General features: G+C 40.0%; 2 protein-coding genes across 3 annotated transcripts; one reads left to right on the forward strand and one right to left on the reverse strand.

Moving 5' to 3' along the window:
* Nucleotides 1–657: 657 nt before the first annotated feature.
* On the reverse strand, nucleotides 658–8,036 carry cfap77 (cilia and flagella associated protein 77). 2 transcript variants are annotated; one of them, XM_061038168.1, is made up of 7 exons: nucleotides 7,906–8,036; nucleotides 5,335–5,404; nucleotides 4,649–4,748; nucleotides 2,924–3,158; nucleotides 2,738–2,846; nucleotides 1,815–1,916; nucleotides 658–926 (listed from the first exon to the last, which is right to left on the reverse strand). In XM_061038168.1, the coding sequence occupies exons 2-7, from the start codon at nucleotides 5,395–5,397 to the stop codon at nucleotides 747–749; spliced, it is 789 nt and encodes a 262-aa protein (XP_060894151.1). In that variant the 5' UTR covers nucleotides 5,398–5,404; nucleotides 7,906–8,036; the 3' UTR covers nucleotides 658–746. The 2 variants fall into 2 exon arrangements, with proteins under 2 accessions (XP_060894151.1, XP_060894150.1); XM_061038167.1 differs by lacking the exon at nucleotides 7,906–8,036 and having other exon boundaries at nucleotides 5,335–5,913.
* An 812-nt stretch (nucleotides 8,037–8,848) lies between these two features.
* qsox2 (quiescin Q6 sulfhydryl oxidase 2) lies at nucleotides 8,849–22,074 on the forward strand. Its single transcript, XM_061038164.1, has 12 exons — nucleotides 8,849–9,238; nucleotides 13,014–13,114; nucleotides 15,384–15,432; nucleotides 16,241–16,346; nucleotides 17,142–17,232; nucleotides 17,602–17,747; nucleotides 18,397–18,546; nucleotides 18,633–18,762; nucleotides 19,663–19,785; nucleotides 19,858–20,008; nucleotides 20,097–20,285; nucleotides 20,435–22,074. Exons 1-12 carry the CDS (start codon nucleotides 9,004–9,006, stop codon nucleotides 21,001–21,003), a joined length of 2,040 nt encoding a protein of 679 aa, XP_060894147.1. The 5' UTR covers nucleotides 8,849–9,003; the 3' UTR covers nucleotides 21,004–22,074.
* The last annotated feature ends 970 nt before the right edge of the window (nucleotides 22,075–23,044 follow it).

Genomic DNA, 23,044 nt, shown 5'->3' on the forward strand with positions numbered 1-23,044 from the left:
CCATCTCATGTTCTTCACCCTGAGTACCAGCTCCTCCCCTCAGGCCGACGATACAGGGTACCCCGAGGGAGGAACAACCGTTTCAGAAATACCTTTGTTCCCTTGTCCATCAAAGCCCTCAACAGTACCTAAGCTGTAATGTGTGTGTATACGGGTGCATGTATGAGGTGGTGTGAGTGTGTGACGATGTGTAGATGTACCTGCACTGTTATCACTTTTCATAACTATTACATATTTATGGTTTTAGTAATTCACTTGTATGGCATTTTATGATTATTTAACTGACATGTTTTACCGACAAATGAATGTATTTTGTTATTTTTTGCTACTGCATCAGAGCTCTGTGAAGTCCAAGACAAATTTCCCACTGGGACAATAAAGTTAATCTTAATCTTAATCTTAAACAATCGTCACAAAAAGAAGCCAATACTGAAACATGATTAATATCAATCATAATTCTAGTTAAATACAAGGTTTTAATTGGTTTAAAGTATATATCTATATATATATATATATATAGAATAATGACGACATAAATATACATTATGTGACTGAACGTCTGCTGATCAACAAGAACAATCAATAACAGCTTCATCAACATTACATTTAAAGTCATAAGGTTTTGAATGTAAAGAATTGCGGGGGGTAAAGGTCCCAGTTCCCTTTCTCCATTCTCTTAAGCTGTTTAGGTTTAAATCATTGAAGCAGATGTATGTAAGAAAAGCATAAAGTGAAAAGAGGCTTATTTATTTTGATTCCCATTGACTTGTTCTGAGAATGGTTTGGCCTGCATCCTCCTCAGGTAAGTCCAGACTGTGTGTCCCCAGATCCCGAGCTCTTCCCCTGGACTCAGAGTTTAACTGATGAGCCCTGAATGCCTGGAGACGAGCCTCCTGGTCCCTGAAGGTGTCCAGAGCAGGAGCGACCTGAGGAGGAGGAGAGAGGAGTTTTTTGGATGTGGTTCTTCTGGCAGTATTCAGCTTAGGAAGTAAGTTAAAACCAGAAAGGATAAAATGAGGATAAATATGAAAAGATTTTTTTTTAGATAAAATAAATTTAACCAAATTCCAGTTCAGCCCTCCCTCTATAGGGGCCTGTAGCACTTCTGTTGCAGTAACTGGATTGTCAACTTTTCACTGATGTATTTGTTATCTAGGTTTGTGTTTTTGACTTTTCATCATTCGGTATTTTCTGCTTTTTAATGTATTTACTTAATTTTTTTTGCAGTACGTTTTTTTGTATTGCAACATTTTATGTTGAATTCCTCTTGAATGTTGTTCAATATGCTGTTTGTATCTTTTCCCCTTCTGTTGCCTCCTGCTTTGCCCAGGTGAATCTGCTGAGTACACAATAAGGTGCACCTCGAGTGCTTAAAAGCCCAGTGCTGAGTTCTGCGAGGCTTTTGGAGATGAGAATGCTGCGTGGTGCTTCTCAGTCAGGGATTGTTTGTTGTGTGTTTTTTAAACTAAAATAGCATTGATCTTTGTTATATGATTCACATGTTTGTCAAATAAATAGAACAATCCCTTGGTTTTGACTTTGTTTAGGTGTTTTAAGCACTTTAGTGGGTCGAATTGTATGTTGTTGTTAGCCCCATAGGGCCGCCTTATGGTGAGGCGTAACAGATGTAGCCTATATATGTGATTTTGAATTGACATCGGTTATCTCATCGCAACATGTTTAATGTAAATTCATTTATTATGACTTTCGTCAGCCAACATAGAAAGGCTCAAACATTCAACTGGCCTTCAGATAGACCATCCTCTGTAATCATCATGAGTAGCGAAAGTTAAGCATCACTAAGAAGTTATTACCTGTGTGAAGCGAGTTAGCTTGAATGGAGTCTGTGTCACGGGCAGAGGTCTGCTCCTCCTCAGCAGGCTAGTCCTGTTGTCCTGAAAACTACTTGATTTAATCTGCAAACAGAAACACACACACACACACACACACACACACACAGAGCTATGTTTTTCTCTATATAGACAGTACATTGACTATTTACTCCATACACTGACCCTCACCTTAACCCAATTAAAAAAATCTTTAACCAAGACCAAGTCAAGAAATGAAAAATGATGAAAATGTTGGTGGTTTCTCAACACTCACAGACACCTTTTGTTCTTTCTTAAATGTATATCTATCATAAAAGCAGTCAAAATCAATGTTTTTCATGTATGATAGACTCAATGTCCAGTTTATTAGTAACATCAAGCTCAAGTTGTTAGCCTGATGGATTTATGTTATTGTCAGTCAGATATAGTTTTGTGCTGTGTAACTGTGTGCAACTAAAACTGTTTTTGTAAATAAATACGCACATAAAGCAGTCTTCTGTCCTCACCTGAAAATATATATTCATGCTAAATGAATGACACACAGAGACAACTGCAGAATGATAAAGATTGTACAGTTGGGGAATGGTGCTTTAATTAAGCTTGTGCTCATTTGAAGCGTTCATAAATAGCTGTAATCAAAGATTTAAACGTTACCGGTTCTAAATTGTGGGGACATGTGTCCTATTGTCCATATAGAGGTTGAGTCATTTTAATAAAATGATAAGTCACCTTATCAACATACTTTGTGGGCACTTGATTTCTATTGCTCCTGTATGCTCCTGTGTCCAAGTATTGTGAGTTTGTGGACAGACTTTATGGACACTTGTCAAGAACTGCGTCCTCTTTCTGACCTGCATCTTTTTGTCCTAAAATAATGAGTTTGAGTTTGACTCTGTCTCTCTCACCCTTTGCAGCTTCTGCTGGTTGTTGGTGATTTGATTCCTGGTTAGCTGCTTGTCCAGCCAGCGGTGACCATACTGATGAGACAGAAGGTCTGACAGGGGGGATGAAGGCCTGACCGAGAGAAGGATGAATTAATTATTAATAATCAATCAATAATCAATAATCAGCTCTGTGGATAACTTAATGACCTGTTTGGGACTCCAAATGTGATGTCAGGCACCACCGGGCACCGAGAAGCCAAGCTCTCTTTCGGTTTTAGGGCATTGTAAGCGACACCCCTCTGAGCCCGGTACTGACTCAGCTCTTTGGACGTCACCAGTCCGGACTTTACCGCATCCCGGTTCAGGGACACAAAGTCTGGAATTACAGCTTGATGAGGTGCAGAATCTCCACGATTCGGCTGAACCCTCCAACCAGACAGAACTGATAAAACACAGGTACAACATTCAAGACTTCAACGCCCAGTGGGTCTCACTGCAATATTTTACAGTAACAGATCATGTTTCAATGCTCACCTAAAAAGTTTTTAAAAACTAAAAACTGAACAGAAGTATATTCAAATACAACAAAACCTTAAGAGGAACTTGCTAAAATTCAAACAAAATCAAAAGCTCTGATTCAGAATAACCTTAGGAGAAGTTAAGTTTGTCACAGATCTGTGCAACACCTGATCTCAGACCATCACAGAGTGACACTTCGGAGCAGAGCAGCAGATAACAAAAAAAACCTTTCAGTGTTTTGTAAACCAACCAGTGTTTTAAATAAAATCTCTTTACAAACATAGAACCCATCAAACCTGTGTGTGTGTGTGTGTGTGTGTGTGTGTGTGTGTGTGTGTGTGTGTGTGTGTGTGTGTGTGTGTGTGTGTGTGTGTGTGTGTTCAACAGAGTGACAGCAGTGATTGTTGCCTGAAGGCATGTTTATTTCATGGAAACACACTGTGACAGCTGACCGCTGCTAAACCTTACACACAGACACACACACAAAATTATTCCCATTTATTTTATTTTATTTACAGCTAACAATATGCTAATGCCGCTCATGCATGCTAAAAAGAAGCATATTTACTACAGTAAACGTACTAATTCCACACTTAAAGTACAACCCTTCAATCAAAACTCATCCTTACTTCAGCAAATGGAAGCAACATCACCTTCTTTAACCTAAATAAAATACTCAAGGTCAATGCAGTGGTAGCGCAGTGAAATGTACCCTGTTTGTATTCTTCTAATATGATATTGGAATGATATTACACATAAATGAAGGTGTATGTTGAAATTTTACCAGGGAAGATGTCAAAGATAGCTTTTTGTGGCTATTACAAGCAACAGCAGGATAACATATTCATGAAATGATCCCATGTTTTGGTGCATTTCTGTCCTTTAAGAAACAGATATTTATAAATGTTTCACTTTAAATTGTTTATTTGGCTTCATAAGTAGGAGAAGTTTCTCTAAAAATGTCTCTTTACATGAATAATAATAATAACGACAATACATACATATATGTAAAATTATAGCTTCAGTACTAATGGTAAATGATAAAGTTAGCGGAGCTATTTACGTTGTTTTGGGATGTTTGATTATTTACCTTTTTCTTCTTTATAAAGTTGTCATTTTGTTTAAGGAATATAGATGACTGACTTTGATAGCATTAGTTCATTCTTGAGTATCTTCAATGCAAATTGAGACTACAAACTAAAGTTATTTACTATTGTTATAAGCTAACGTTAACATGAATATAACCTGCTAATGTTACACAATGATGTTACCACAAAAGTGAAATAAAATTGTTGCACACTTCTGTCACTGGCTAAGGTAACATCATGCTAACAGGTAAACCATTCCTGCTGATGTTAAATGTTTAAGTTACATTCTTTGATGCTTATCTTATTGATAGTGGGTGGGGCTTACCCTCAGCCACACCCCCATCTCTGTGCGAGCTGCTGGTTCCGTAAGTGAAATTTGGACCAGGAACTGACAGGCCAACGGACCTGGACTGACCCAGAGGCGCCTGCACACAGGTAGAGAAAGATATTCTTCATCATTAAAGATACACAGCACCACAGTGAACCATTTCAAATGTAGCTACTGGTTTTTCATAGAATTTAGGGGAAACCAGCATCTCATAGATATGTCTTTATTAGGCACTGATCCTGATATAAATATTTGATTATTTCAACTGATACAGAGGCTGTCACTGGGGGCCCTTATTCAAATCCTTATTTGCCCCAGGGCCCTTCAGCAAATTAATGAGGCCCTCCACTGCTGTTTTCTTTAGACACGTGCTGCCATCTATTGTTCATAAGAAAGGATTAGATTTAGGAGACCAACACTTTATTCAGTGACAGTGACAGTTAAAGATGTTACAAAAACTGTATGACGTCAATATCCGCAAGGAAGTGAAACCTGAGACAACTTGTTGGTTGTTGGATAAAATAACGCGTTGTTTTACCTTAAAATAGCCATTCACTAATTTCCTGGTGGTTGTTTTTTCCCCACAACTGTCACTTAGAGTTATACAGTAATTGATGGACGCTAGTGTGAGTGTGTGTGTGTGTGTGTGTGTGTGTGTGTGTGTGTGTCTGTCTGTATTTCACCTTTACAATCCGAGGATTGATCAGCATGGAGTCTCTGACCACGCCCAACCTTGGAGAAGACATTCTCCTTCTGTGAAGGATCATGAAATCAGATGATGTCAAGCAGGATGGCAGTTCTCTGAACTACTCTAAAATATTGTTTTATTAAAATGTGGCTGAACTGACCCAGTTAAATGTGGTCGAAGTTCAAACGATGCTTTGAACGTCAACAACAATTAACTGAACTTTAACCTGCAGCAGCCTGATGGTTTCTGGGAAATGGTGTTGTATAAAAAAAAAATATGTGCCTGTCTTTAGGATATGTGAGTGTTTTCAATAAAAGTGAACTTGTCATGTGAATCTATAAGTGAATTTGACATCATGTTTTTAGAATCAAATATCTGATCTGGAAGTCTGTTTAATGTTTATCAAAGAAGCATGCGACAAACCCAATGTCATATTTGAAAATATTACCAAAAGTCAGTCATTCATTCATGTAGGCTACACATAACAGGACAGTAAGACTCTAAACTCAAAAATCAAAAATCAAAAATAAATTTAAATAATTACAAGTTCATTTTTCATCAGCCTGTCAAAGTTAACCAAATTTAAAGTTACTGTGAAATCCACTGGATGCCAATATTATCATCATATTTAATGCCTTATTTAACCTCCTGAGACCCTGCATGCGGTCACATATGGGACGTAACATTTTGGCTTTGCTGGACCATAATAATACATTTTGCTCAACTTTGGTGTGTTGGCCTCATTCATTGGTACTTTGTCTGCCATCTTGTGTTCATGAAAGTAAATTACACTGATCAGTATCAATGGCGGCAATCCTCACAAAAATGCTTTGCAGCAGGTCCACTCCCTACGGAAACCTCACCAGATACAAAACCTCCTTAGATTTCATGATTAAAACATGTTTACTAATTAATAATTGTTAATTGATATTCCATGTAAATGTGACTGATTTGATCAAAGGAATCAAGCTAAAACTAAAGTTAAACATGTAGTGCTTGTAAGAGGACACTGGGATTTTATCAATGACAAAAAGATTCAAATAACAGTTAGGCCTACATCATACCTGGATTAGTGAAAAACATTTGACTGACCCGTTACCTAACGTACTGACAGACACACAGGACTTAGCCTGACACCATACCTAACTTACTGACTGACACCACACCTGACTGACAGGGAAGATAAGGCTTCAGAGAAATATAACATTGAAAGGCACGCAGAGCAGATTACATAAATACATTCCAAATTTGAGATTATTTATATTTTGTGATTAATGTTTTTTTTTAATATATTTTCATATTTATACTTCTCTGAGAGCTTTAATGGTTTGTTTTAGTGGTTTTTAAATGTACTATTTTCCCCCTTTGTCATGATGCTTCTGATGTCTTGTCTGAAGCACTTTGAATTGCCTTGTTGCTAAGATAAACGTGACCTGACACTATACCTGACTTACTGACTAACACAACACCTGAGTAGCTGACTGACACTTACTAACTGAATAACACTCCACCCACTATCTGACTGACTCACACGGCCATGTGGTGACAAACATATTCAAAGACGTGTTGTTCATAGTCACATAGGACATGCAGGAGATTTGTTATATTGTGTTATATCGTATTATCAGTTCAAAAACAAATATAACATATAAATATTGTTTACATGTTTGTTTTTGAACTGCCATCTTAAGGCATTCATATAAACGTGTATTCTTTGTGAGAACTACTTCCTAAAAATAAAATAAAGATATGGTTTTATACTTTGTTACACAATGGTGGATATTGTTAGTGAAAACTACTTCCCGTTCAAAGAAAATGCCTAGATTTAATACTTATCAGGTCCTACTCCAAATCATAGACTGTAAAAAAGAAATAGGCAAGAAATTAACAACAAAAACAAAAGCTTACTAAATCACTTATTTTCTTTCTTATTTTTGGAACTAAATCTGATTATAGTTTCTCGTAAAACCAAAAACATCAGGAGTTTATAAATTATGGCACAAACAGAGGTCTGCAAAATAAAGAATGTGGAACAAATCTGGAAGAAGACACTGTCAACAAGTGTTTGATATCATACAGAAACAAAAAATATATATATCAAGACAAGGAGCCTACATCACAATCAGTTGGCATAGTTGTGTCAGGAAAATGTAAAAAACCTTTATTTACCGCTGGAATTATTTTACACTTAAATTCACATAAACAATATAAAAAGAGGCTGTCCCTCTGACACATAGGCTTTCACTCTTTTGAACGTTTTTGATAACATTTTTAGAGTAAATGATCAAACTCTTGAGGCTGAAAACTGCTTCAGACAAACTGAATATTTATTATATTCAGTACAAATGAACCTGATCCATGAGGACGTGTTTTTTTAAATAGGGCCTACAGAATTCAAAACCAATAGCCTACCAACTATTTTACTATGAGCCGTGATATCACATAGGCTACAGTACACAGTTTGATGGTATTGGTAAATCTACTGATAGGCTACTTGTAGTACTTATATGATTGCTCATAAAAACGTTGTTAAAAAGTTGATTAATTGGAAAATATTTGGGCTTACCTGTCTGATGTTACTCGTGGCGTCAAGCTGCTGCGTTGCTATAGAAACAGGACGCTAACCATTAGTGTTCAACTGGTTCAGCTGTACTGGGGGGGGAAAAGACAGCCCAGCAAGAAGTTTCAGGACAAATGTTTGGCTGAATGCATCATGTTTTTCTTAAAGTAAGTGTTTTAACATGAGAAATGATCATCACGGAGAGATTCGCGGACGGCTCTTAACAAACGGCCTGCAGGTGGCAGTAGAGCAGTGCTGCATTTAATTTATATTACCCTGTTTATAGGTTTATTTCATTCATCGACAAAAAAAATAAATAATAATCAAATACACATCTCAAATCTTGAAGGAACCGGAGCAGAAAGAGGAATAACTGGCCCATCTTTCACAAGACATTAATTGACAAAACACATAGCCTAAAAAAAATGAATGTATGAACATGCTGGAAACAGGAAGACTACCCGGTCTAAGCCTAGATAGTCTGTTATTTTTAAATAGACTTTTATCAGTTTACGGTGTTTCACTATTTTAATCATCGGTTAGGAGGGTAAGTCAATGTTGCAGTGCCAGTTGCTTGCTAACTTTTGCTGTATCCTAGGCAAGAAATCAGAAATTTTCGAGTACTGAAGCAGCACGGCCATTACGTTTTACGTCAACCCATGCGTCTACCTCAGTTGACAAAGATCGTCTATTGAAGACATAATTCTCTCTACGTTTAAAACAAATGCCTCCCGTTAGCAGATACATTGGAGTTGTGTTACCATGGCAACGCCAATATTTCGAGGAAATTGTTCTTACTTTTAAAAGCTTTTTTTTTGTCTTTATTAACTTATAACACTCGTTGATGAAGCTTTGATTCAAAGTACCATTTATTGTGTTTCGTGGTGTTATGTTTAACCCTTACTGGTTCAATTGTCTTTGGAAATCGTCACAGAGTGAGACAGCTGTGTCTTCTGTTGCTCTCTGCTGTAAACACAACCACAACTAGCTGGTAGCGGAGCAGCTGCTCTCATGTCTCCTCGGACCCCTGTGATTGTTTTCGGAAGAAACTCTCGAGATTAGTGACGGCCTTGCTCTCGGTGTGTCCCTCCCCGGACATCAGGGATGCTCCGGTTCTGGTTCAAAGCGGCGGTCGTTCTCTGGCTCGTCCCCGGGTGTCTGGCAACCGCAGCCAGGCTGTACACGGAGGAGGACCCGCTGGTGATCCTAAGCAGCAGTAGCCTAAAGCCCACCGTCAGTAACTCTACTTCGGCCTGGATGGTCCAGTTCTTCTCCTCCTGGTGTGGTCACTGCATCCAGTACTCCAGCACATGGAAGTCTTTGGCCCGGGACGTCAAAGGTATCTCAGTCGACACACTCGGTTTGGTTCTCTTTTGTAAACATTCAAAAAGCCTCCATTTCCTACAGTCTCGCTTTATCAGGAAAACAATGATAAGTGATTAAGTATTACTCAGCATGTTTTCTGATTCTGTAATCTCCCCCTTTTAGTTCGGCATTTACACAATACAAAAATAGACTATGAATTACAATCGACGCTCAGTTCTGCGTCGTGTGACTAATACAGAGGTTTTCTGTTTCTGAAGCCATTCAAAAGTAGCAGATTTTTGAATTAAGTTCTGGTTGACCCCATTAAAAACGGGCTTCACACAGTTTGAACTACAACATTAATTAAACAGGTTGATGTCCAGAACTAGGCCAATCGTATGTCGTCACTGAATGTTAATGTTAATAAGACACCGGTATGATGATTCTACTTCACATGGACTCAAACCACTGACTTCAACTGGAAGTATTTGAGATAACAACCATTTTCATTCCGAGCTGCTCGAACAGACAATATTAGAGATATTCAGCTTCATTAAGATAATAGTGTTGCTGAGAGACAGTGATAGGGAAACGAGGGGGGGTGTAAACACGTAGCTTGCTTTTGCAGAATACCTTTCGTTTTTAAAGTTTGTGTTAGTTTGAAGAGACCCCTATTTGTTGAACAATACACACGTGACGACTATATAACCGAGCAAGGGTGTGTTTTAGTTTTTATTTCCCATGTTGATGGTAGAAAACCAGAAACAAATCTTGTAGATCTTGTAGAACCTGACCTAGGTTATGACTATAAATAACACTGAAATAGTTGAACAATGAAAAGTTGACAGCAGCTGATGTTGGTGTCCAAACTATCAACGAAGCTGTAATGTCATTTGAAGAGGAAACGCTAAAAGCAAGTGTAATTTATTCACTTTGAACGACGAGCCTAACGTGATTTAAGAGAACATCCTGTGTGGTTGTTCATAGAAAATGTCTATTAGCCTACATTCAAGCCAAATAAACAAATGTAGTCAGCTGTATGTGTGTTTGTTGGTTTTGATCTCTATATCAGTGACAGTTTTTTAAAAAACAAAACACATCAGGGGGTCTTTTATATTGTTAATATCAACCTTATCCACCAGAGTATTGAGACAAATGTGGAAATGTCCAAAAGGAAGTGAAGCTGAGTCAAAAAGAAGAACGACTAAAAACTTCACCTCATAGACACATGAAACGGGGCACTGATGGCCTAGAGGTTAGGAGGTGCATCATGTACGGAGGCTATAGTCTTATCAAACAGACTGACCGGTTTCAAGTCCGTCCTGGGGCTCCTTTCCCTTATGTCATTTCCACTCTCTCTCCCGATTTCCTACTCTATCCACTGTGTTATATAAATAAAGGTAAAAGCCCCAACATAAATGTAAAAAAGCACACAAAAGTAAAATGTTTGCTCATAGTCGTGGTTATCATAGTTAACTCTTTAATTAGAGAAGCGTGTGTTTTTATTATAGGACATAATAAGAACATTAGTGAAATAAATTATGTCTACAGTAGATGTATTTATATATTGGCTTTTCACTGAAATTCTGAGAAATCTGAAGTAACAAACAGCTGTAAGATTTGTGATTACAGTCAGGAACAACTAATCTGGTTTATGCTGACTGCAACATTTAAAGGAAAGTTTTCATTATTTTTTTACATTTCCAACATGTGCAAAAACCTGAGCAGACTGACAGAACAACCTGTGGGAACCAGTCTGCTGTGTTTAGTCCCCATCTGCCCCTGAACTCTCAGGGGAATCTTTCTACTGAGACCAGCTGCCTCCCTTATACACACACACACACACACACACACACACACACACACACACACACACACACACACACACACACACACTCTCTCTCTCTTTGTGGAACCTGCTGTCGGAGTCAAAGGACGTCTGAGACAAAAAAAGACCATGTTGCCCCCCTGAGAGACGCTCAGCTGGAAGCCAACACACACACACACACACACACACACACACACACACACACACACACACACACACACACACACACACACACACACACACACACAATAACATTTGATTTCAAAAGTAAAAAACAATTAAGCACATCAATTCATGAAATGATTAAATAAAAAAATACAAAAGCTAAACAGATTATGTTGGGGGGTTTTTTTGGGGGGGGGGCGGATAATGCTACTAGTTAGACAGTTTAGTGCAACACTTTTTTTCATTACAGACAGGGCAGGGCTCTATGAACGGAAGAGAAGCGGGGCGTGTGGATATAAGTCATTTGTTAAAATTTCCAAAACTTAACAAATAATTGTAGATAATACTCTAAATCGGGTAATGCAGTCTAAGATGTATGATAAATGCAGTCATTTTTAAAGCCTGTCAGTAATTCACTTTTGTATTTATTGGCTTGACAGCACAATAATATAGTATTTAACACTTTCAGTGTTAAGTGTTTACTCTCAGGTTTGATGGTAAGAGTACAGTACATACAAATATTAGTTAATTATTATACATAATATTAGTTGCATTGGGTTACTTCAATGTAAAACCTCCGCGTGTGAGACCTAACACTGCAGAAACTATTATAGATGAATGCAAATTGATAATTAACAGATTTAAAGACACACAGCAAGAAAGAGAGGCAGAAAGGTTAAAGACTGCAAGTCATTAAATACATAAATATGCAGGAAGTAGAGTTTGACAGTAAAATCTTCCGGGGGTTAGGGTTATGAGAGGGTCATGTGACCTTTTTCCATTTTGAAATTTTAATTGGTGCATCTCTACTAGTTTGTCCAATCTGCATATATCAATAAAAAGACTTCACCACAAATCACTGTTTGTAAGTTGCATCAGAAAGCTTCTCCATCCTCTCTTCAGTTTTATGTCCGGACAGGAAGTTGTGTTGTTCTTCTATTGCTGCAGTGTATCATCCCTTTTGGCTCATCTGTTGCCATACAGGTTGCATGTAACCGGAGATGCTCTCCTGTTGTAACCCCTGGTTACAGGGAGTTCCTGTTAATCTATGAGTCATCGGATGTTGGGCTCTGTGAGATGCAGACTGAACCTCTTCATCGTGGTCATCACTTCAGACAGTCAGCTGCTGCCACCTGATTTGCAGATTAGTTATTACAGTAACAGCAGATGTAGATGTGGAAGTGATTAAGTGACCGCTGAATGTTTGTACCGCTCATAAAGACCACAACGATTAATTCTCCCTGTCTGTCTCACTCCCCCTGCCTGTCTGTCTCTCTCTCTCTCTCTGTTTGTCTTTCTGTCTTCACCTCTTTACCACATCCTGAGTTTCTCTTTCCCTGCTGTTCTTCTTCCACTGCTTGTCTATCTGTCTCTCCCTGTCTGTCTGTTTGTCTCTCTCTGTTCTTGTTTTTGTTGTCTCCAATTCCCCTTTTCTCTCTCTCTCTGTCTCATTCTCTCCACTTGTCTATCTGTCTCTCCCTGCCATCTTCTTTCCCTCCCTGTTTATCTCCCTAACTCAATTCAATTGTCTCTTCCTGCCTGTCTTTTTTCTCTCTGACTGTCTTTCTCTCTCTTTCTACCTCCTTACCTCTTCTTCTCTCACTGCCTGTATCTCTGACTGTCTGCCTGTCCACCTGTCTCTCTCTCCTACCTATGTCTTTCTCTCTTCCTTCTGTCTGTCTGCCATCTCTGTCTCTATCTGTGTCTGTTTCTGCCTGCTTGTGTCTCTCTCCCTCCCCTCCTGTCTCTCTCTCTCTCTCTCTCTCTCTCTCTCTCCCTGTCTGCTTGTCTGTCTCCCTGTCCGTCTGTCTTTTAGACTGGCAGCAGGCTCTCAGTGTGGCTGTGTTGGACTGCGCTCAGGAGGAAAACTTCGACGTGTGTAAAGAGTACGGCATCAAATTCTACCCAACATTCAAAGTACGTGACGTCAACTTCTACCTTTACTGTATACTGAGTGTATGTTAGTACTACAGTAAATAAAAACCTCACAACATGGATCAGAATCAGATTTATTGGCCAGGTATGCTTACACACACAAGGAATTTAACTTTGGTGAACTGTGCTCTCTTATGTACAGGTACAACATAAAATATCAACAATAAACATAATAAGAAAAGATTAATATTTACATGACTAAATATGAAACAGTGCAGTGGTGCATAGTGAAAAAGATGCTGAAATAACATGATAATACGTAAAATGCAATTATGTGACAGATGGGTCAATTAAGATGTCAATTACAGTATTTACATAAATAAGTATGCGTATATTGATCATTTAAATTAAATAATATATATATACACATGTATATTCACAGTGTCGGTTGGTTTAGAGTCATTTCACCGCGACAGGTCTGACACTCTGTGACTGTTTAGCGTCACGTGGATCCAAGGAACCTGAAGGAGTCCACAGTAGACGCTGTGATGTTCAGAATGGTGAGAGGGGGGGAGTGAAGGGGGGCTTCTCCTGAAGTCCACTGTCATCGCCACAGTCTTGAGCGGGTTCAGCTCCAGATGGTTCTGACTGCACCAGAGAGCCAGCTGTTCCACCTCCCGTCTGGAAGCAGACTCGTCTCCTGATCTTTTGTTTCTGAAAGAGCTGAATTACCTCATCCTCGCAGATCGTTAGTGCAGGTGGGGGGTCAGAGGGGGGTTATGAGGTACAGCAAGAAGATCATAGTCTGAGTCTGAGTGTCGGGGTGGTGTTAATGGGCTGGGTGATCGTTGTGAAAACCTGCAATAGAAGCTGTTCAGGTCTTCAGCCAGTCTATTGTTACCTGCAGGGTGCAGGGTGGGTCTCCTGTAGCTTGTGACTTCTCCAAGCCTCTCCAAACCGCCGAAGGATCGTTAGCTGAGAATTTTTTCCTCAGCTTCTCAGTGTAGCTCCTCTTAGCTACCCTGATGCCCCTCGTCAGCTTGTTCCTGGCCTGCTTGAACAGGTCCCGGTCCCAACTCCTGTAGGCCTCCTCCTTGGCCTGACGCAGCTTCCTAAGTTGAGGTGTAAACCAGGGCTTGTTGTTGTTGTTGTATGTGCAGAGGGTCCTGGTCTGCACACACGTGTCCTCACAGAAGCTGATGTAAGATGTCACAGTGTCAGTGAGTTCATTGAGGTTTGCTGATGCAGCTCCAATCAGTGCAGTCAAAACAGGCCTGTAACTCCTGCTTTGACTCCTCTGTCCATTTCTTAACAGTCCTTACTACAGGCTTAGCAGTTTTTAACTTCTGCTTGTAGGTCGGGATGAGGTGAATTAGGCAGTGGTGAGAGAGAAAGCTGCACGGGGAACAGAGTGATATGAATTTTTATTACTGTGTAGCAGTGGTCCAGTGTGTTAGCTCCTCTGGTGGGACACTTAATATGTTGTCTGTATTTTGGAAGTTCGTGGGTCAGATTTGCTCTGTTAAAATCACCAAGAATAATGAGCAGAGAATCAAGTTTTTTTTCTCCACGTCTGTAATCTGGTCAGCCAGGTGCTGTACTTGTAACGCCTCTGTTACACAGGCCTGAAGACTCCCACGGTGAATGAAAAGGTTTACAGTTTATGAACAAACTCTCCAGATTAGGGCTGCACGACTTCTTCAACACTGGGACATCTGTACACCAACCTGCTTTAATGTAGAAGCATATTCCGTCTCCCCGCGTCTTCCCAGAAAGCTCCTTTTACGCGGTCCGCTCTGAGGAGCTGAAAGTCCAGGAGGTGTAGAGAGCTATCCGGGATGTGTTCACTGAGCCGGGTTTCAGTGAAACACAGGGCGGCCGATCTGCAAAAGTCCGAGTTCCTTGTGTTTAGGAACAGCATCTCGTCCATCTTGTTCTAGCCAGAGAGCGGACATTCGCCAGGTGAATTGACGGGAGTGCAGTGCGTAATCCCCGCTGCCTCAGTCTAACGAGCGCTCCTGCTCGCTTTCCGCCGCGTCTCCGGCAAAGTCCACAGAGAGCTGCAGCTCCTCCGGCAATAATCTCAGCGAAACTTTCTGGTTCAGTGAGAACCGGTTAAAAAAAAAAAAAAGTTCGGCAGAGGACAGTCCGATGCTTAGTAATTCTTCTCTGGTATATGTGACCAGAGAAGGGGCACAGAAAACTATTAAAATTAAACAAAAACACGACAAGTACTAGAGAGCGCAGTACCGTGGCAACCATCCTGGCCATGTAATTACTGTAATAACTTTATTGATCTGTTTGTTTACAGTACTTTCATGCTCACAGTCCAGAGACAGACAGAGGGACAATTTACAGAGGTAAGACTGACTACCTGTTTCACACACCACCTGTCTCATAAACAAGTTCCTAAAAACTCTCTCACACTTGACCTGTCTCACACCATCTGTCTAACATGCCCTATTTCAGACATAACCCGCCTCATACACTACGACCTGTCTCACACCACCTATTGTAGATACATTGTAAATAATATAATGAATAAAAATCCTAAACGAAATGTATTTAATTGTATGTAATTATAAAAATGCTTTAGCTTGTGCATCAAACACCACCTGTGTCACGTACCACCTAGCTCACACACAGCCTCTCTCACACTACTTTGTGTCAAAACAGCCACCTCATCTCATCACATTGACACACAACTTTCTCATACAAAACCTGCCTTTTCACATTCACACTACCTGTGTCAAACCTCCTCTCTCACACACACGCTGTCCCACGCACCTCCTTTGTCACACCATCGGTCTCCCTCTGCCTGTTTAATAAATAACTTGTCTCACACCCTCACAGTTGACTCAGACTGTCTGTGTATGTCTCAATACACATGTCAAACACAACCTGTCTCAACACAAAACTCATACACCACCTTTATAACACTTCACCTGTGTGGAACTGTGCGTCTCAAATACCACTTGTCTAACACACCACCTGTCTCACACCATCTCTCTGGCCCGCCAAATGTTTCAAACCACACGTTTCATACCATCTGTCTCATAAACCGTCAGTCTAACATCACCTATTACACACTCCGCCTGTCCTTCAAACCTTGTCTCAGCCATCTTTACCTGTAATGAACAATTTAAGAAAAAGAAACTCTCTCTCCAGGTGCAGACAGAGAGATCCAGTCAGTGAGACAGCTGATGGTGAACATCTTACAGAACCACACCAAGCTCAACTGGCCTGATCACTGTCCTCCACTGAAACCATACAGGTACCAGAACCAGAAGCTCTATGTGACTGCTGCATGAACTTCAAGTAAATAAAGAAGAATTATCAATCTCAATGATATTTCACAGTTGCCCCCTGAAGAGACAGTCTGCTGGGAGGCAACACACACACACACACACACACACACACACACACACACACACACACACACACACACACACACACACACACACACACACTCTAAATTGGGTAATGCAGCCTACGTAAGATATCTGATAAATTCAGTAATTTTTAAAGCCTCTAAAAAGTTCATGTTTGTTATTATAGGCTTGACAGCACAATGTGATATATACAAAGAGATAGTGTTTGTTATTTTCAATGTTAAGTATGTTTACTCTCAGGTTTGATGGTAATAGTACAGTACATTAGAATATCTGTTAATTAATAATAAATGTGTAAAACAAACCTCTTTTGCTCTGAACCTTGTATTAGATAAATGAAATGTGTGACCAGTTGTCGGGATAATTGATGATTTCTCTGAGTCACTTTTTTCTGTGTCATTTTGCTGAAACAATAATCTGTTGCCAGAAAATCAATCTGCAGTTAATTCAAATATTTATCTTTCAAGATATTTTTCAGGCCAAAATACAAATTGTTTCAGCTTATCAAAATAAAAGATCTTTTTACTTATCGGACACTGTAGGTGTAATTGTTTAGTTCGGAATGTGGGATGTACAAATTGAGACGTTCAGAGCGTTCACTTCAGGGCCTGAGAAACTGACAGAAATAAAGTGATAGTAGATTAATTAGTCTGTCTGTCTGTTTGCTCTGTCTCTAGCTCTGTGGAGCTGCTGCCTCTCTTAGGTCAAAGGTCAGATCACTACACGGCCATCATCATAGAGGAACCAGACTCCTTCGTAGGACGAGAGGTAGGATGAAGACTGAGCTGAACTTTTATTGGGTGGTGTATCATTTATCTGGTGTGCATAAAAAAACACAGTTTAATGTTAATTTGATTCTCTGACCATAAAACAAGTTAAACGTGAACACTCTCCCAGTGCTTAAAGTGCCCAATAGAGCAGCTACAGTAGCTGAGCTGTAAAAAGGCTAAAAGCTGCTATTGGAAGTGTTGAGCGGTTACTTTAGCAACAAAACAAGCTAACCTATCATCAGGAAATTCCTTGTATCAGCTGTTGTTGAGAGAGCAGCAAGAGCACATCAGTAATACATTTGTATTAAATGTGTTCAGCATAAAATTCAAAACATTTGTTTTCTCTTTCTGCCTGTCTGTCTTTCAGGTGATCCTGGACCTGCTGCAGTTCTCAGGTTTAGAGGTAAAGAGAGCTTTGAGCTCAGATCTCCCCCTGCTGGATGCCCTGAAGGTCTCTACCTTCCCGTCCATCTACCTGCTGCACCCGAATGCATCACACTCACAACTGCATGTGTGAGTGGACACAGTTACACACAAACTCATACTGTACCTCTTATGTCTGTGAGGGCCATTAAAGACACCGTTAGGAGCCTTCTCATGTGAGAGCAGACTTGCTCCAAATGAAAACATGTTAAAGTTGAGATAACAGCAGCTGTTTGAGTTATTTTACGACTTGAGAAGAGATGAAAATTAAACTTTTGCAACTGGTATCTCAATTATTTTATACAAATATGTAAACTGGAAACTTTATTCAAAAACATCTTGAACATTGAACTATATATAAAAAACAAATGATGATAATATATCTGTCCTTGTTTCAGGGTTTAAACTCCGGGTCCCCACAAGGATAATAAAAGAGGACCAAATAAATTAGTATTCAGCCCTTATTTATTGAGGAAGAAATTGGAGAATTAGTATTGATCTTAGAAAGAAAAAAAAGAAAATATTTCAGTTTTTGTTAAATGTTTGTTTAATAACTTGTGTCAACGACTACGGTCTTCCCCTGCTCCTATTCCTCATTCCTCTTCTTCTCCTTTGTCTCCCCCTTCACGCCTTTCTCCTTCTCCTTGTTCTTCTCCATCTCACCCTCATCCCCCCCTTCCTCCTACTTCTCGTTTATGTTCCTCTCCTCCTCTGTTCTCTTTTTTTTTCTCTCTTTCAGTCAGAAGCAGTTACGTTTCTTCTTCTCCTCCTTGTTGAGAACATTACCTGGAGTTCAGCGCCGGTTGAACTCAGGCAGCAGTTCCAGTGGAGGCCTATTGGGGGTGCTGTCTGACAAACAGAGCAGTGAACCCTGGAGAGACTTTGACAGGTCAGAGACTCGGTTAGACCAGCTCAGTTCAGCTAGGCTCAGTTTGACAGTGAATGATGAGTAAACCTGTGTGTGTCTCTCTGCAGGTCAAAGGTGTACACAGCTGATCTGGAGTCAGCCCTCCACTACCTGCTGAGAGTAGAACTGGCTACCCATAGTTACCTGGAGGGGGAGGAGCTAAAGATCTTCAAGGACTTTGTCGTTCTGGTGGCAAAGGTTATTGTTATTTTATATAGGAATTATAATAACAGGACTTTATTTAGTTCTGTATAGTATGCAATGATGTTTTCTTGGTTCAGTCCCTGTATTTTTCTCTCCATGAGTCCAAGCGATATCTTTGTTTTTTTTCTCTAATAATGCAAAACTGAGCAACTTTTTTTTCATTCCCAGAGAAATAAGCAAACAGAGCTATGATTACAAAAACAAAATCTGCCAAAAGATCCTAATTTCCATTTTCTGGATCAAGACTTATTCTCTCCACACGTAACTTCAATTCAACAATAAGGGTTTCAAACTTGGTTAGTGTATAATAATAATAAGTATTATTATTATTAGTAGTAGTAGTTGTTGTAGTATTTTGACAGTTTTATTTACTTTTTGTATGTCCAGGTGACATGCCTGCTGAATCACTGATTATACGTAATAGGTTATTGCTTATTCTCCATGAAGATGATATTTGTTTGATTCACAGTTGCTGTGTTTAAAAGTGAAATAACTTAAAAACCGTTCTCAGAAGAAAATATCATTTTCCTCAAACTTTTGAACCATGCCGTGTGAACACAGTATTTACGTTTTGGGGGTTAAATCACACTTTAATAATGTCTTTCAATTTAGAAAATGAATAAAGTTAAATATGTCAGAAAATGATCATTTGAATTAAAGAAAGTTATGGTTGAATAAATGTTAGTATCTCAAATTGATAACAACACAACACCAACTCAATTTAAGACTAAAGTTTGTCAGCAAAACCCAGATCACATTACCTGATGATTTTTTTGTTTTTTTTAAAAGTGTAACTAAAGTTTTAAAGAGATTCTCAAAAGAAAAGGTTATAACTGGTATCTTGTTCTCAATCATCCCATATACATGCCTCTCTCTCTATCTCTACCTGTTTAGTTGTATCCAGGTGGGGGTTCTGTGGTGAAGCTGATGGAGACTCTCTCTGATTGGCTTCTCAGTATGCCGCTGAAACGAATTCCCTACCAGGCGGTCCTTGACCTGGTGGACAACAAGATGAGGGTGAGACACACATACAAGCATATAGTGAACATACATACAGAGCAGCAGCTGACCTCATAGTTCTTGTCCCAGATTTCAGGTGTATTTCTAGGGGCGGAGCTTCACTGGGTTGGTTGCCAGGGCAGCAGACCGGGGCTCCGAGGTTACCCATGTTCCCTGTGGACTCTATTCCACGTCCTGACAGTCCAACATGACGCCAAACCCACCGCACTAGAAAACACAGGTACACACATACTAACACGGCCATGGTAAAAGTCTACATGTTGCATTTCTGTCTAACCCTACTACGACTGGACCATGCTCCTGTGCAGGTCTGGAGCGCGACGCGGCCCCGGTGCTGCAGGTGATGCGTCAGTACATCCGGACGTTCTTCGGCTGCGAGCAGTGCGGACGACACTTTGAAGAGGCAGCAGAGGAGAGCATGAACAAAGTGACAAACAAAGAGCAACAGATCCTCTGGCTGTGGAACCAACACAACATGGTCAACTACAGACTGGCTGGTACATGCATACTCTGTGAAACAAGGAATTATGGGAAATGTAGTTCCAAACTTGCAAGAAAGTTAAACGGGGCACAAGTAAGAAAATGTTTTAAACTTTGTAATATATTTGTGACACCTCCCCTCCCTTCATGTCTCCTCCTCCTCCAGGCTCTCTGAGTGATGACCCCCTCTTTTCCAAAGCTCCCTGGCCGAGCCCTTCCCTCTGCTCCTCCTGCCATGAAGAGAAGAATGGCGTCCACGTCTGGAACCAAGACAACGTCCTCCTCTTCCTCCAACAGCACTACGGAGCCTCCAACCTGTCCCCCAAATACTCCATGACTCCCCCACAACTCCCTGCACCTCCTCAAAATCTTAAAGCTGATGCTGCACAACAGACCAGCCAGCCACAGGATGAGCACAGAGATGTGAAAGGCGGAGTGGAAGAGATGAAGGAGATGGAGAAGATAGCTGAGGAAAAAACAGAGCCTCAACCTGTTGACAAGGCTTTGAGGGGAGATGGGAGGGGGGAGGTTTTGGACCTGGGGGTTAAAGTTGGGAGAGAAGGAGGAGGAGCTGGAGGAGGTGTTTGGATTCTGGGTCTTGGTTTCAACAGCGTAGACATGAGTCTGTGTGTGGTCCTGTATGTCTGCTCCTGCCTCTTCCTCATGCTCCTCTTCTTCTTCTTCAAAGTCCGATCCAGGAGGTGGAAACTCAGATACTCCCGCCTCCACGTGTGACCATGACCAGACTGGCTCAGTCCGGACCAGACTCCATTAAACTAGGCCCAGACATGATTGAACCACCTCTGGCTTAGGGGTTTTTAGCTGTATTAAAGGGCCAGTCCTCCAGATTAACAGCCCCCTTAGGATAATAGACTTCAGTGGCTCAGATGTGGAACCTCTTCTGAATTTGTTCTATTTAATGAACCTCCTGTTTTGAGTTATTTATTTTTACATTTAGAACTTTGGACTTTGTGACCAGGTGTGTCTTCAAAACCGTGTGTCATACTGGGACTGAACACTGGTAATGCTGTGTCCACTTTGTGCCAAGTATTAAACCTTCTGACAGGTGACACACCTGTTCTCTTTGGCCCCACCCTCTTGTACACAAACTCTGGTGGGTTGGTGTTTCTCTTATATGTGAATCATTGAGCCGTCCTGAAGATGGATCTCTGCAGACAGGCTGATCTATTGATAGGTAGGAAGTTTTATTGGTTGGTCAGTTTTGCTTTTTTGGGCCCTCTGATGTTGACTACAGACACAAATTGTAACTGACAATAAGGAAAGTTGTTTGCAAATACAAGAGTTTAGATTTTTAAAAATGTTTTTGAAACTGACCAAAACAGCCGACTCTATCATGGACAGTATATTTTTACTGTTGTATCGTATAAATACTGTTGATGTAAGAGTGTAAATAAATACCGCAACTTTTTAGAAACAAAAGTGAAATCCAGTTCTGAAACCTTTTAACCCATCAATAACAACTCTCAACACAAATACAGATATTATAATGACTGAACTAGAAGAATCTGTGTGTTTGGCGAAAGCAGTATTATTATAAAAATTTTATTAATTTTGTTCATAATAAATAGCCTGGAATTTCTTTTTTCATTGCTGTTTGGCTGTTTATTTTCAACTCTTTGGTCAAATACACAAGAAAAAACCTGCAGTTTAGAATGAATGATTGAAAAAAGACAACGTTACAGAATCCTTGTTAACACAGTATGTTCAGTGTAAAAGTCAAAAACATATTTTAATGTGTGGAGAAAAAAGACAGAAATCATAAATAAATAAAGAGAGTAAAAATGAGTTCAGGCTGTGAATTTGGAGGTTTTAAGGTGTGTCATAGACTTTCTGCCCTGCGACAAAAAAGCAGCTTAAAGTCGATTGAGATTTTATTTTTTGTAAATGCATAATATTGGAGTCACGTCAGTGGTGTCATCATGTGACCGCTTATAATTTAAAGGTCACTTATTATACTCCTTTACAACAAGTTGAAATAAGTCTCAGAGGTCCCCCGAAACATGTCTTTGAAGTTTCCTGCCAAAAAATCCACTCTGCTCCTGTATTTTATCATGCCTATAAAGCCCTCTATTTCAGCCCTGCTCACAACAGGCTGTTCCTGTGTCTATAGCTTTGAATGCAAATGAGCTGTGTACAACCATTCCCCTCTGGAAGGGCTTGGGTTGATTGGGCTTTCTTGCACTATGCCCTATTATTTACGGTGAGAAGGCAGACTCAGAGAGAAGGAACTGGCTGCGCTCCAGCCTCTTGAGGGCTGACATCTTGGAACCATGGTCCCTGGTTCAAACACAATAACAGCTAAAATTCTCATGTCATAGTTACCTTGCTACGTACACCTGGCTAACCTGGCTAATTCATATACTCCTTTAAAGGCTGTAAAGGTAATTCCTCATCAATCTACACTCAATAGACAATAATGACAAAGTGGAATCAGAATTTTAGAAATATATATAATATATAATTAAAATTTATGCAAAAACTGAAATATCACACTGGCATACTGTAAGTATTCTCAGTATACTCAGTATGTAGTTGAAGCACCTTTGTCATTACAGCATAGTCTTCTTGGGTATGACGCAAATAACTTTGCAAAACTGGATTTGGGGTTTTGCTTCCATACTTTTCTGCAGATCTTCTCAAACTCTTATCAGGTTGGATGGGGACCAACGGTGGACAGCCATTTTCAGGTCTCTTTAGAGATGTTCGATTGGGTTCAAGTCAGGGCTCTGGCTAGGCTATTCAAGGACATTCATAA

The sequence above is a fragment of the Labrus mixtus genome, chromosome 5, assembly GCF_963584025.1.
Source record: "Labrus mixtus chromosome 5, fLabMix1.1, whole genome shotgun sequence".
NCBI classification, from domain to species: Eukaryota; Metazoa; Chordata; class Actinopteri; order Labriformes; family Labridae; genus Labrus; species Labrus mixtus.